Source organism: Danio rerio, chromosome 15, assembly GCF_049306965.1.
Source record: "Danio rerio strain Tuebingen ecotype United States chromosome 15, GRCz12tu, whole genome shotgun sequence".
NCBI classification, from domain to species: Eukaryota; Metazoa; Chordata; class Actinopteri; order Cypriniformes; family Danionidae; genus Danio; species Danio rerio.
This window is the reverse complement of record NC_133190.1, coordinates 33,924,941-33,939,447: the sequence shown is the minus strand read 5'-3', so window position 1 is coordinate 33,939,447 and position 14,507 is coordinate 33,924,941. Positions and strand designations below refer to the sequence as shown.

At 37.3% G+C, this 14,507-nt stretch overlaps 3 protein-coding genes across 5 annotated transcripts in view; all 3 read right to left on the bottom strand.

Annotated features, from left to right (window-relative positions):
- or40a1 (odorant receptor, family 40, subfamily A, member 1) overlaps positions 1–14,507 on the bottom strand; it is a 617,996-nt gene that overhangs the window by 7,500 nt on the left and 595,989 nt on the right. The window lies entirely within an intron of this gene.
- On the bottom strand, positions 4,636–5,797 carry or71al2 (odorant receptor, family 71, subfamily AL, member 2). 2 transcript variants are annotated; one of them, XM_005157689.6, is made up of 2 exons: positions 5,743–5,797; positions 4,645–5,653 (listed from the first exon to the last, which is right to left on the bottom strand). In XM_005157689.6, exon 2 carries the CDS (start codon positions 5,642–5,644, stop codon positions 4,700–4,702), a length of 945 nt encoding a protein of 314 aa, XP_005157746.1. In that variant the 5' UTR covers positions 5,645–5,653; positions 5,743–5,797; the 3' UTR covers positions 4,645–4,699. The 2 variants fall into 2 exon arrangements, with proteins under 2 accessions (NP_001034711.1, XP_005157746.1); NM_001039622.2 differs by lacking the exon at positions 5,743–5,797 and having other exon boundaries at positions 4,636–5,718.
- Positions 9,454–10,962, bottom strand: or15.37 (odorant receptor 15.37). Its single transcript, NM_001076729.1, is given in 2 exon segments — positions 9,454–10,746; positions 10,836–10,962. A coding segment is annotated over 1 exon segment (945 nt). The 5' UTR covers positions 10,738–10,746; positions 10,836–10,962; the 3' UTR covers positions 9,454–9,792.

Below are 14,507 nucleotides of genomic sequence, written 5' to 3'. Positions count from 1 at the left end.
ATATTATATTATATTTTATTATGTTGCCCAATATACTATATTTTATTACAATTTAATTCTATTCAATTCAATTTGTTTATTGTCATGTGCACAGTAAGGAAACACATTTTCCTGTACAATGAAATTCTTTCTTTGCCATCCACAGTGAAGTCAAACACGACATACACATAAATACACTTATATACAAAGGAGTGACAGAAGTATAATTATGAAATGTAAAAACATAAATATCTATGAATGTAAACAATATATAAACTTATTGTGGAGTAATGAAAACAGATGGAAACATTGTATAGTGGTTCCTAAAATTGTGCTTATAATGCAAAAAGTGCCTAGTGCAATTGACTTATTTGCAAACAACAGTATAATGGCCGGAGAAGATTTATATAGAAAAACATAAGCATATACCTTAATGAAAGAAACTAAGACTCATCTAAAACCCCAATGTACAATTACCTGTAAAATGTATCAGTTTCTTTAAGTAATCCTCATATCTGTATGTTTATACACAATTCTGTTTATGGTAAAACAAATGAATTGAAACAAAATAGTCATCATTTTCTATGGACAACTGTGTATGCTTTTTCATGTATGGGCACAAGCATAACCTATTAGGGCGCATTATATATTGTATTAATAAAAATTTCCCAGTCACTTCTCACTATTGCCATATATCCTCCTTCTCCTTTTTAATTGTCCTGGTGGTTTGTTTATGTCCCATATGCACTAAGTTGTACAGGATATGTTCACTGTTTTGTTGAATAAGATATTCATTCAATACAAAATGTTTTCAATGCCAAGCACACATTACCATTCTTGCGTGCCTGTATGAAAAATAATTTGTCATACACTCTCAGGAAAAAAAGGCAGCACCATTTGCACATTATTTACCACTATATGGTACATATTTTACGTTTAACACACTAGAACCCATATTTTCCCCATAAAATCCCCATAAATTACAGCATTGTGCCACAACACAAAAATTACAAGATACAATAAAATAAACATTACAATGAAGGCAACATTTTAATATACAATACTGTAGGGTGAGGGTGACCTTCAGTACAACATTCTCAGCAGAGTAGAAAAGTGCAATAAAAATGGCCCAGCCTGACCCCTGTTAACTTTAGGATTTTGAGTCTGCACAGTGAAGATAAACTCTCAGACCCAATAACAACAAAAGTCAACAAACTCATCAGCATAATGAATATTTTTAATGAAGAGAAGATTTATATATATAGATGTATTATTATAGATATTATACAGTTGAAGTCAGAATTATTAGCCCCCTTTGAATTTTTTTTTCTTTTTAAATATTTCCCAAATGATGTTTAACAGAGCAAGGAAATTTTCACAGCATGTGTGATAATATTTTTTTCTTCTAGAGAAAGTCTTTTGTGCTTTATTTCGACTGGAATAAAAGCAGTTTTTAATTATTAAAAAACCTTGTTAAGGACAAAATTATTAGCCCCTTTGAGCTAATATTTTTTTCGATAGTCTACAGAACAAACCATTATTATACAATAACTTGCATAATTCTTTAAATGTCACTGTAAGCTGTATAGAAGTGTTGAAAAATATCTAGTAAAATGTTATTTACTGTCATCATGGCAAAGATAAAATAAATCAGTTTTTAGAGATGAGTTATTAAAACTATTATGTTTAGAAATAAGTTGAAAAAAATCTTCTTTCTGTTAAACAGAAAACTGGGGAAAAAAATAAACGGGGGCGAAAAATTCAAGGGGTCTAATAATTCTGACTGTTATATAGTTATGATCAAGTAAAAAAATTGTATTTGCTTAAAGTACAGTATTCCCTTCACATTTGCATTTGTCAGCTCATCATCCATGACATTTTAGTAGTAGTAGCATATTAGTCCACATATATTAATCTGTTTGTATATTTATATATATTGACACTATTTTAAAGGCCATGTCATGATTCCATTAAGCTTGGCCCTAAATAGTAACTGACTTACAGTCAACAGATTGTCTAAAAAAGACCAGAAAAATAAAGTGTTACCAGCGTTTCTATGACTCTTAGGCAATGATTTAATAAATGAATGGATGGACTGAAAAAATAAATATATTATTTTAAGATACTGATTTACTCTTAATTACAGTATAAATCCAATTTTCTATCATTCTTGCTGTTCAAAATTAATTATGTGTATAACATGTATGGTTTGCGTAGTCAGATTTACTTCTTTATCTGATATAAAATTGTGATTTCAGGGACATCTTATTTATGATTTCATTGCATTGACTAATGCATGTTTAATCAATTTAGCAGAGATATTGGGGGGAAAAAACATAGGTTTTTGTAGAAATTTAATCCTTAGCTTAGAAGTCTATCCTTAAAAAATATTTTTAATTGACACTGTAACTATTTATTTATTTTATTTATGATTTTCAAACAGGAAAATATTGAAAGATAATCAGGCCTGACTCAGCATGAATGCTGTCATCTGTCTCTTTATCAACACATGAGAACACTACAAACAATCACCAAACATACAAAATAGACAGGCTACTACCTTAGTGGCTACAGCGATAGTTCAGATGACCAGCTTTTGCTTTTTTAAAAAGTCTCAGAGTTGGTATTGTTTTAAGATGTTGTGGGATTTCATTCCAGGCTTTTGTGAATACATAAAAGAAAGATCTCTGTATGTACATCTGTGTGTGTGTGTGTGTGTGTGTGTGTGTGTGTGTGTGTGTGTGTGTGTGTGTGTGTGTGTGTGTGTGTGTGTGTATATGTGTGTATATGTGTGTGTGTGTGTGTGTGTGTATATGTGTGTGTGTGTGTGTGTGTGTATGTATGTATGCATCTGTATTTAAAAACCGGTAACGGAAAACATCCATTTGTTGCAGATCTGGTGAAACAATCAGTCCTTGCATTAAGTTTTTGTACCAAAGACTGGGGCTGCTAAAAATTAAAAAATTGATAATAAAGTTTAATCCCTGTGTTCGAAATTTCGAAATGATAAAGCATTAGAAAGTGATAGAGCAAAGCAGTGATGTGTCCATCAAGAAAGTCTATTATGGATCTTATAGACCCTATATGTACTGTCTAGCTTTTGGCTCCAATATATCATCTGTTGTGAGTGACCAAACAGGCAAACTGTATGACAAGGTGTACAAAGTTATGGCATGAAAATTAGTTTCAGAAACAGAAAAAAACAAATTTGTCCTAATTTTCCCATAAACAAATAGCCTTTGTTTCAGCTTTTATAGACATTTTGAACATGGTCATAATAAGTAAGGTTAGAGTCCAGACTGATTCCCAATTATTATGTAAATAAAATGAAAAGTTTTTAATTTGAGTAAGTGATGGGATTGGTTATGGATCATTTTCGCCTAGGTGAGTACATACATTCTGTTTTCTTGACGTTAATGATCAAATAATTGTAGCCATTGATGTGCTGTAAATGCTGAATATCTGTATTTAATTTATTGTTAATTGTGTCTTTATTTGATGCAGACACAAAAAGTGCAGCATCATCAGCATAAAGAATCTGAATGTTTAATTACCTGAGGAAGGTCATGGATATACATCAGGAAAAGTAAAGGTCTCAAAATATTCCCCCGTGGAACCCCAGAGAACAACCTATTGCCTGTGATGTTGTGTACCAGTTTTAACATGAAATGTATTGGATAAATTTGATAAAACTATGTAGTATGTTACTATATGTATTTTTTATTATAGGTAGGATATAAATTACATTAAAATATTCATCAAACCTCTTTCTAACAAATAATTTTTTCAGTTTTGCAATTTAGGGGTTTCTTTGGATTAATCCCTGGTCAGAAAGATCAACGTTGAAATTAAGACAATTTGCTTTAAAAAGTATTTTATTTTAGACAATAAAGACTGGTCACATTCAAATTTACAAAGAAACATGGCATGAGAGAGAATCAAAAATGAAAAAAATAATTAATATTAAAATATATATATATATATATATACAGTTGAATTCAGAATTATTAGCCCCCCTGTTTATTGTTTTACCCAATTTCTGTTTAATGGACATTTTCAACACATTTCTAAACATAATAGTTTTAATAACTAATTTCTAATCATTTATTTATTTTATCTTTGCCATGATGACAGTAAATAATATTTTACTAGAAATTTTACTAGAAGACACTTCTATACAGCTTAAAGTGACATTTAAAGGATTAACTAGGTTATTTAGGTTAACTAGGCAGGTTAGAGTTATTAGGTAAGTCATTGTATAAGGATGGTTTGTTCTGTTGACTATCGAAAAAAATAGCTTAAAGGGGCTAATAATTTTGACCCTAAAATGTTTAAAAAAATAAATAAAACTGCTTTTATTCTAGCCTAAATAAAACAAATAAGACTTTCTCTAGAAAAAAATATTAACAGACATACTTTGAAAATGCACTTGATCTGTTAAACATAATTTGAGAAATATTTTAAAAAAGAAATAAAAATCAAAGGGGGGCTAATAATTCTGACTTCAACTGTATATATATATATTTATATATATATATATATATATATATATATATATATATATATATATATATATATATATATATATATATATATATATATATATATATATACATACACACACACACACACACTCACATAGAAAAAATATATAATAATGTCACATGAGTGAAAGCAGTATTCTCAGCAGTATTTATTCCCAGTGTTCTCTCTTTTTTCTTCATGACACAAAAACTTTTCTGTGGAAAAATTTGATCCCTTTAACTCTTATTTCTTTAGTCCTCAGTCCATATATAACAGGGTTTACCGTCGGGGGCAATATCATAGCAGCAACTGCAATGAATTTCCTCAGGTGAATAGAAATATCTTTGATCCTATATGAGATTATTGTGAAAAGACCCAAACATTCAAACAAGACAAAAACAACCAGATGTGTGCCGCACGTCTGCAGAGCTTTGCTCCTCGTGTCGGAACGTTTGTTACGAAAACATGCTATAAGTATATGTAGATATGAGTATATAATTAAACCCACTGTAAACGCTTGACACACAGCTGTCATTAACAGTCCATAAATATTATTAATAGTCGTATCTGCACAAACCAGCTGAAGCAGAGAGGGATTGTCGCAGTATGGATGGTTGAGGAAAGACCTACAGCGAGGCAGACGGAGGAGAAGAATAAAAAGCACAGCCATTAGTGTCAAATTAGAGAGCCAAACCAAAGAGATGATCTTGGCGAGGTGGATATTGGTCATAATTGTAGTGTATCTCATCGGCTGGCATATGGCAACATATCTATCATATGCCATTGCAGTCAATATAAAGACAGTAGATACTGCATATACATGTATAAAGAAAGCCTGAGTAATGCAGACGGAGAACGACATAGTCCTGGTGTCAAACAGAAGCTCCCGCATGACATGAGGGAACAGACATGTGGAGCCTATGAGGTCATTAATGGGCAAATTTAACAGAAGAATGTGCATGGGTTCATGAAGAGCCTTATTGGTTATGATGGTGAACAGAAGAAAGGAGTTGCACAACAGTATGATTATATAATTCACAATGGCAAAGAAAAATGCAATAATGGCTTTCTCAGGAGACAAATCGAAGCCCTGAAGAGACAGATCAGATGACACATTGTAGACGTCGACTGCCGAAGACATGATATTATCCTAAATAAAGTAGAAGAAAAGAGCATATTTAACAAATATATAACAAAGCTCAATCAAGTAATGTGTAATATTTAAAATAGTCTACTTACAACAGATATGATGCATTTAGATGTCTTTTGCTCTTCTACATAATATGCAGTAAGAATTATGAGTAGTCAATTACATACTGTAGCAGATATTAACAGTTTGACCAAGTCTAGTCTTGACTGTGACTATAGGCCTATGTCTATATCTCAAGCCTTATATACTGTGATAAGTCTGTGTGGATTATTAACCACATGAGGAAAGAACTCACAATGGCAATGCGATTGTCAACGTCATAAGCTTTTCATTTGACTGTTGACATGGAACACTATTGCTTTTAAAGATCATCGCCTTAGAATTATTAGATTCTATCTGTGTTCTAAATGATTTTGAGATGTTGAGCTTCAAAGTTTTTGCATTCCATATAGCAAACAATATGTGCAAACAACAGTTCTCTTTCATACATTAACTTGACAGAGACACTAATGTACTCTTGATGTAAAAAAAAAAAAAAAAAAAAAACAGGGCAAATGCAGATAGAACCTTCTAATTCTGAAGTAATTTTTTGCTTGAAATTACAAGGTTCTATCTGGCAGATTTTTAATTGAAGCATTACTTTTTAATAAAAACAATCAGCCTTCTTATTAATTTAATTAATTTCACAAAGCTTCTGATAGAGTGGATTAGGGTTTCTCTGACTGTTACAACAGCGAGGGAGAGAACGAGAAAGTGGGCTGCTTCTCGTGGTCCAGAGTGTGTGATACATGGCGGCAGACGGTCAAGCTGGGTTTCTTCCTTGCCTGGAGTTCTTTGGGTCCGGTCCTCCAAGGCGGTATGTATTGTTGCGAATTTCCTAAAAGAGCATTAGTGGTCCAGGAACGCCACCTCTGGCTAAACCTGGAGAAAAGTTATGCACAAAGTTGACAGTTTGCTCTCTTAACTCGCCCATATTCCAGGCTGGCCTGTTCGGCGACACCATTCGGTGACCCAGGAATTCAAGGTGGTGAAGTCGGATGCAATGGGCAGAGTCATCTATCAGCGGGGACGTAAGACCGTTCCCCCTGCCGAACCATCCACATCCATTGCTTCTCGCTGAGGGTGCCCACCAACGAGAGCTGCTCCACCCCCTCCTGTGCCTCTGGCGAAGTGGCAGGGCCGAGCACCTTGAAGGCAAAAAGCGCTCCCTGCCATAGGGTGCCGCTTAGTCCAGTAAATGGAATGCGAAGCCCTTCTGAGACGGGCCATCTGGAGAAGAGGGAACTTGCTGTTTCCCTGGTGGGGGGCCGGGCTTAAATGGCAACGGTGCTTAAAAAATGCCATCAAACCCTCAAAGAAAGAGCATTTTTCCCTTTTCCCAGCTTGCAGGGTTGGTGCACTTCATCAGTGGCTTGCGAAGTGTGGGAAGATGGTTTCCCTTTTCTCACACTTCTAGCCGCTCCTCCGGAGTCTGGGTACAAGGTGAGAGTGAGTCTCTCGCCTCCTGCTCTTCCGCGGGACCCCAGCGATTCCCGGGTCAGCCCTCCCACTCCGCACTGCCCCACTGCTGACACGTTAGCGATCTTGCTGATGAAGCCATTAGCAAGGGCTCTGCCTGCCTGGTTAGCACTGGCCAGCCTTCGCGGTGGCTCATTTGGCACAATCAGACTCAGCTACGTGATTCAATTCCTCCTAAGTTCACGGGAATGTGTTTCCAGGGTCGCACCTGTGTCCACCCCTGTCTTACGAGAGGAGATTGCTGTGTTCTTAGGGGAGATTGCTGTCTTCCTGGTGAAGGATGCAATCTAGCCGGTCTCTCTAGCTGAGGTGAAGAGCGGACTTTACAGCCTGTACTGTACTATACCCAATAAAAGCGGTGGGCTACAGCCAATCTTACATCTGCGCATTTTGAACCGCTGTCTTTACAAGCTGCCATTCAGAACGCTTACGCAGAAGCACATCCTCTGGTGCGTTCGTACTTGGGATTGGTCTGCAGCAATAGACCTTATGGATGCGTACTTCATGTCTCCATACTTCCACGCCATCGTCAGTTTCTGCGGTCTGCGTTTAAAGGTCGAGCCCTACTAGTAAAAGTCCTTCCCTTCGGGCTCTCTCAGTCTCCGCATGTTTTCACCAAGCTTGTGGAGGGTTCCCTAGCGCCCCTTCGGCACGCGGGCATCCACATTCTCAATTATCTTGACTGGCTGATTTAGTGCTCACGGGATCAATTGATTTTGCACAGTCAATCAAGAAAAGTGCAAGCTCGTCCGGTGCAGAGCATCTCTTTTCTCGGGTTGGAGCTGGACTCGATCACCATGACAACGCATCTCCCTTGAGACCACATCCAGCTGATGCTGACCTGTCTGAGAGAGTTCGACAGAGAAGCTGTGGTCCCATTGACATTATTCAGAGGCTCCTGTAGAATATGTCATCCACAGCTGCTGTCTTGCCGCTAGGTTGTTTCACATGAGACCGCTTTAGCATTGACTTCACGACCAGGTCCCAAGATGTGCATGTCACCCAAACGCACCGGGTGACTGTCACTTCTCTGTGTCACCACACCCTCAACCTTTGGACGGACCCTGCATTTCTACAGGCCTGTGTGCCTTAAGAACAAGTGTCCAGGCATATCATTGTTTCAACAGAGGCTTCCAGTTGCACTGGAGGGCTGTGTGGTGCGGGCATGCAGCTGTTTAGGAACCTGGTTGCATTGGAATTTTAACTGCCTTAAGCTGTTCCCCCGAAGTCAAACGTTGCGGAATCGCTGCATCCCATTTTTCCTCGCCGAGCCCACTCTTGCAACTGATGTGCTCTCACGGCAGTTTCGCCTGGAAAAATGGAGACTCCAGCCCTGACTGTCCAGTTGTTATATGTGCGTCTAGTGCAATGACTTCCCAGCTGGCCCCAGGGCGTGTGTAATTTGCATTTCTCCAGTGAGCCCACTTGCACAGATACTGTGTAAAGTCAGGGAGGATGAGGAACAGGTCCGTTTATTTCCCCTCTCTGGTTCAATCAGACCTGTATTTCTACTCTCCTCATGATTGCCCCTCCATGGCACATCCCCTGAAGAAGCTTCTTCTTTGGGACAGGCACTGTTTGGCACCTGCGCCCAGATCTAGGCCTCACATATGGTCCATAGATGGAGCGCGGAAGTGACCTACCGGTCAGGTGGTTAATGCCATCACTCAGGCTAGAGCACCCTCTAAGAGGGTGTTTACATTTTCCCAGAGAAGGACCCTGAACATGCCAGATCAGTGTGATGCTTTCCTCCTTCAGTTGGCTGCCCCCTCTGCAGGGGTTAGCGTTATCATCCCCGCTCTAAGGATGCGGCGAAGGTGGCATGCTGGGAAAGCATTACCTCATCATCCAGTTCCCAGAAACACGAGACAAGGACATTAATTATATTCTGTTTCCCTCTCATACCCACTTGGAAATCTCTTTTAGGAAAGGTCTGCTCAGTCACTCGACTCAGTATCTTAAAGATTTATGTCCAGGTAGACAGCTCTGCTGGTCACGTTGGCATCGGACAATTGGGCTGGTATCTGGAGGCATTTTTATTCAGCAAAATCTGCCAGACCCAGACCCTTTATTGCTGTGTCCTGTTTGCGCTTTGCGCATGCTGACGCTGCCAACTCAATGGAATTTCATTTGTCTGCTTATATACTCTTTCAGAGAGTATATAAACCAAGTATATAAAGTATATATGTTTTTTTTTTTTTTTTCAGTTTTGCAGTTTAAGGGTTTCTTTGGATTAATCCATGGTCAGCAAGATCAACATTGACATAGTGAAATCAATACAATTAGCTTTGAAACTATTTTATTTTAAACAATAAAGGCTGGTCACATTCATTTACAACAAAACATGGCATGTGAGAGAATCAAAAATGAAAAAATATTTAGATATGTTATATATAATAATAAACCTTGACTATAATTAATAAATCTAGCATTAATATATAAGTTAGATATAATGGAATTTGTACAGGATGTTTACAACTTCTGAAATGGCTTATAAATGTGTGTAAATAAAAAAATATATAATAATGTCACATAAATGAAAGCATGTCTACATCTTATCAACTTTTGTAGAAATTAAATGTGAGGTTTATTTTCAGTATTCTCTCCTGTGTTTCTTTTCTTCATGACACAAAAACTTTTCTGTGGAAAAATTTGATCCCTTTAACTCTTATTTCTTTAGTCCTCAGTCCATATATAACAGGGTTCATCGTTGGGGGCAATATCATAGCAGCGACCGCAATGAATTTCCTCAGATGAATAGAAATATCTTTAATCCTATATGAGATTATTGTGAAAAGACCCAAACATTCAAACAAGCCAAAAACAACCAGATGTGTGCCGCACGTCTGAAGAGCTTTGCTCCTCGTGTCGGAACGTTTGTTACGGAAACATGCTATAAGAATGCGTAAATATGAGTACATAATTAAACCCAATGAACACACTTGAGACACGGCTGTCATTAACAGTCCATAAATATTATTAATAGTCGTATCTGCACAAACCAGCTGAAGCAGAGAGGGATTGTCGCAGTATGGATGGTTGAGGAAAGACCTACAGCGAGGCAGACGGAGGAGAAGAATAAAAAGCACTGCCATTAGTATCAAATTAGAGAGCCAAACCAAAGAGATGATCTTGGCGAGGTGGATATTGGTCATAATTGTAGTGTATCTCATCGGCTGGCATATGGCAACATATCTATCATATGCCATTGCAGCCAAGATAAAGACAGCAGATACTGCATATACATGTATAAAGAAAGCCTGAGTAATGCAGACGGAGAACGACATAGTCCTGGTGTCAAACAGAAGCTCCCGCATGACATGAGGGAACAGACATGTGGAGCCTATGAGGTCATTAATGGGCAAATTTAACAGAAGAATGTGCATGGGTTCATGAAGAGCCTTATTGCTTATGATGGTGAACAGAAGAAAGGAGTTGCACAACAGTATGATTATATAATTCACAATAGCAAAGAAAAATGCAATTATGGCTTTCTCAGGAGACAAATCGAAGCCCTGAAGAGACAGATCAGATGACACATTGTAGACGTCGACTGCCGAAGACATGATATTATCCTAAATAAAGTAGAAGAAAAGAGCATATTCAACAAATATATAACAAAGCTCAATCAAGTAATGTGTAATATTTAAAATAGTCTACTTACAACAGATCTGATACATTTAGATGTCTTTTGCTCTTCTACATAATATGCAGTGAGAATTATGAGTAGTCAATTACATACTGTAGCAGATATTAACAGTTTGACCAAGTCTAGTCTTGACTGTGACTATAGGCCTATGTCTATATCTCAAGCCTTATATACTGTCATAAGTCTGTGTGGATTATTAACCACATGAGGAAAGAACTCACAATGGGAATGCGATTGTCAACGTCATAAGCTTTTCATTTGACTGTTGACATGGAACACTATTGCTTTTAAAGATCATCGCCTTAGAATTATTAGATTCTATTTGCATTCTAAATGATTTTGAGATGTTGAGCTTCAAAGTTTTTGCATTGCATATAACAAACAATATGTGTGTAACAGTTCTCTTTCATACATTAACATGACAGAGACACTAATGTACTCTAAATGTAAACTATCCAAGTTCTCTTTAGTTTGCAAATTAGGGTAAAAACAAAAAAAAACAAAAACAGAGCAAACGCAGATGTAACTGTCACATACCCGGCTCGTTCCTGCTGCTCTAATCAGCATTCTCCCTCACCATCTCGTTTCCTCAGCTCCAATCATTGCTCTCTTCACCAGCCACCTCTCACTACACATGTGCACAATCATGCTGCGGTCACACTGGGCTTTTCCTCCCATAGACTTCCATTCATACACACGCAAATGCGTCAGACCAGAAACGCAGGGTCATGCGTTAAGTTTCACAGGTTGCCACAGTGCAAAGTTCAAGCTTGGTGTACTCTAACCTGCGAAATCGCATCACTTGACTGCGTGAGACCAATCGAGGATCAAAACATGACATCTCTGGACAGAAATTTAAAACATGGAGCAATCGCTCGCTTTTTAAAATGTCTAATTAGCTTGTTTAATCTCGCCCCTTTTCGCAGCGCCACTCGACAGAATATCGCATGCTCAATCTCTAATGTGACCGCAGCTTCACCCAAATATAGATGGTCAGATGGTTCACTTCACCTTCTCACTGGCTCACCTTCTCCTATGGACATTTATGCTAATCAGTGGATGCACATGCTGTAATTAAGGGAAGTGAACTTTTTAGGGACCCCCTCGAAAATGAGATGATTCATCTCAAGGGGCTATCCCATTCAATAAGTTCAAATTCAATAAATTCAATTAAGTGACTTTATACACTGATGATTTAATGAAGATCCCTGTTTACATTATGAATAATATACTAGTTTCTATATCATTTATTCAATGTTTTAGGACAGGGGTGTCAAACTTAAATGTGGCTATTTTAGTGACTGACAATTCATTGGGGGGCCATTTTAACATTTGTGTATGTAAAAATTACATATTTAATTTTTTGTTTATTATTTATGTTATTGGCTAATCTAACAGAAACTAACACCTAACACAAACACACATTCATACAAGCATAGGGAAGAGTAACATGAGGTAAGAGGTTGAGAAGGTGTAACGATGGGAAAACCTCTGAGTTTGTAAGAACAAACCAAGCAACCAAACTTAATCAAATTCAATATAACCCTTCTATTGTCTCTTTAGGGTTGAATTTAGCTCACACCAGTTTAGATGTTGGAAGAGAGTTGATACTTGCGGTCTGTCCGTGAGTTGTTGTCCGTTGTTGAGCATGTGGTTCGTCCGTTCTTTGTTTCCACGAGGGTTGTAGTGGGGAAGTTGGTGTTTCACGCTGAAACAGCCAAAGGGTTCTAGGCGGTGAAATGTCAGAGCGCGGTGCGATTAACCCTTTCCGTCTGGGTTTCCGCCTGCTTTCTTGAAGGTTTCAATACTTAGGTTTGTGAGGAAGTTGCTGAGTTTGAAGAAGGTTTCAAAACGACGTGTTTCCAGAGCAGAGAGGGGGGTTGCCTGGAGTTGGGAGAGAGAGGGGGGAGCTCCCAGGCAGTGTGTTTTAGAGCAGAGAGAGATGTGAAGAGAGAGTCCCCAGAGAGAGGCGAAGAAAAGAGAGAGTGAGTTTACCTTGGTCCTAAACTTTTATAGGGCGGGTTCGGATCAACCCTCCATGGAAAGTTGACCAATTAGAAGCTAACTTCCTGGAATACTAACCTTACAGGTCTTTGTCCGAGGCAGAAGAATTTGCATAGGCAAATTTTATGCAAATCGGGACAAAAATGTTAAAGTCTCTTAAAACGTTAATATGTTGCACTCATATTAAAATAAAATGTCAACGATCGATTTGTAAGCTTTTTGAAAAGTCCAAACTTGAACAGTATAAGAGGTTGTTCAGCTTAGGTACAGTTAAACATTATATGCAGGGGTATTAAAACCAAAAATATTAATACAAGAGGAAGGGAAACTTTGCAAAACATATGATTAACATAAAGAGTAAAGTTTATATGAAAACATCAGTGTTAAACAAGCAGTTTAAAAAGTCCTTTGTAAGCCGTTCCTGTGTTTAATGCCACATGGCACATTCCTTTGGGTCGTAAATACCTCGGAATCAGGTTTCGAGTCTTCTCTGGGCAAAGTTGGCTCGGTTGTGGAATAAAATGCAAATATTTATGTGTCTGGTCGGCCATATTCGTTACAATGTACAAAAAAAAAAGTGGAAGTCTGACGTCGTCTTAGGACAACAGACATTACGTTTATATTTTAAGCATTACCTGTCACCAGTGATAATGCAAATCAGCAGATTTATTGATGTCACACATCAGCTGCTGAAGTATATCTCTGGTTGTTGTATGTATTCCATGCGTTAGACACACACTCAGTCATTCTTTCAAAGAATATATTATGTCAAAACTCTAGCTGTTAATTTTCCAGCCAATAACATTACCCCTAGTATTATTAGTCATTCTCTAATTGATTCTTAAATGATTTTTAATAGAGCTCTGTGTTTTAACAACATGTAAAGTCTGTTGTTGCTTTGTGTTTTTCTTAAGAACTTTACACAGATTAGAAATACAGTTTCGAAAAAAGAGATGCCTTCATGCCTTTATCTCAACTGTTTGAACAAATAATTCAAAGCAACACTAGAAGGAGGTCACACATTACCCCTGTGCTTAAAGCCCTTCATTCCTATTCCTATTAATCTTATAGAACTATTTAAAATTGTAGTTTTGACATACAGAGCTCTGCATGGTCTGACTTCTATATCCAGGATCTTCTAAATGCATAAATCCTAATATCATAATCATAATCATAGCATGCAAAAACACATAACAGTACAATTGTTTTCTTATTTGTTTGATAACATACATAATGACTATTTGAGCTGAAGCATTAGAGTAAATGGAACATTAAATTACACATTAAAAACAAACAAGTCATTTGAAACATTCAATTCAACCACTGATTTAGGGATTCAAATCTAGCTTTATAACAAACATTTGCATTATTAACTTGCAAGTAAAGCTTTAAAATGTGTTAGAAATTACAAAACTACTTGGCAGCAGAGGGCAATACTCAAAATTACTTTAGAACAGCCAGTGCCTGTGACTCTGTGTCTCACGAGAGATACCAATCTGCCTATATACTGTACAGGCTCACTTAGATAAAGGACAAAATGCGCATGCGACATAAAATAACACACTCTCATGGTAAACACACCCTAAACAGAGAACATATATTGATCAGATGACTGCAGATGACTCTAAACAATGTACTTTTTAACAGATGCACCCTTTCATTAGACTGAATACTTATACATCT

Excerpts from the sequence above, each read along its gene's own strand:
- or71al2 (XM_005157689.6), bottom strand. The coding sequence starts at position 5,644 with ATGTCTTCGGCAGTCGACGTCTACAATGTGTCATCTGATCTGTCTCTT.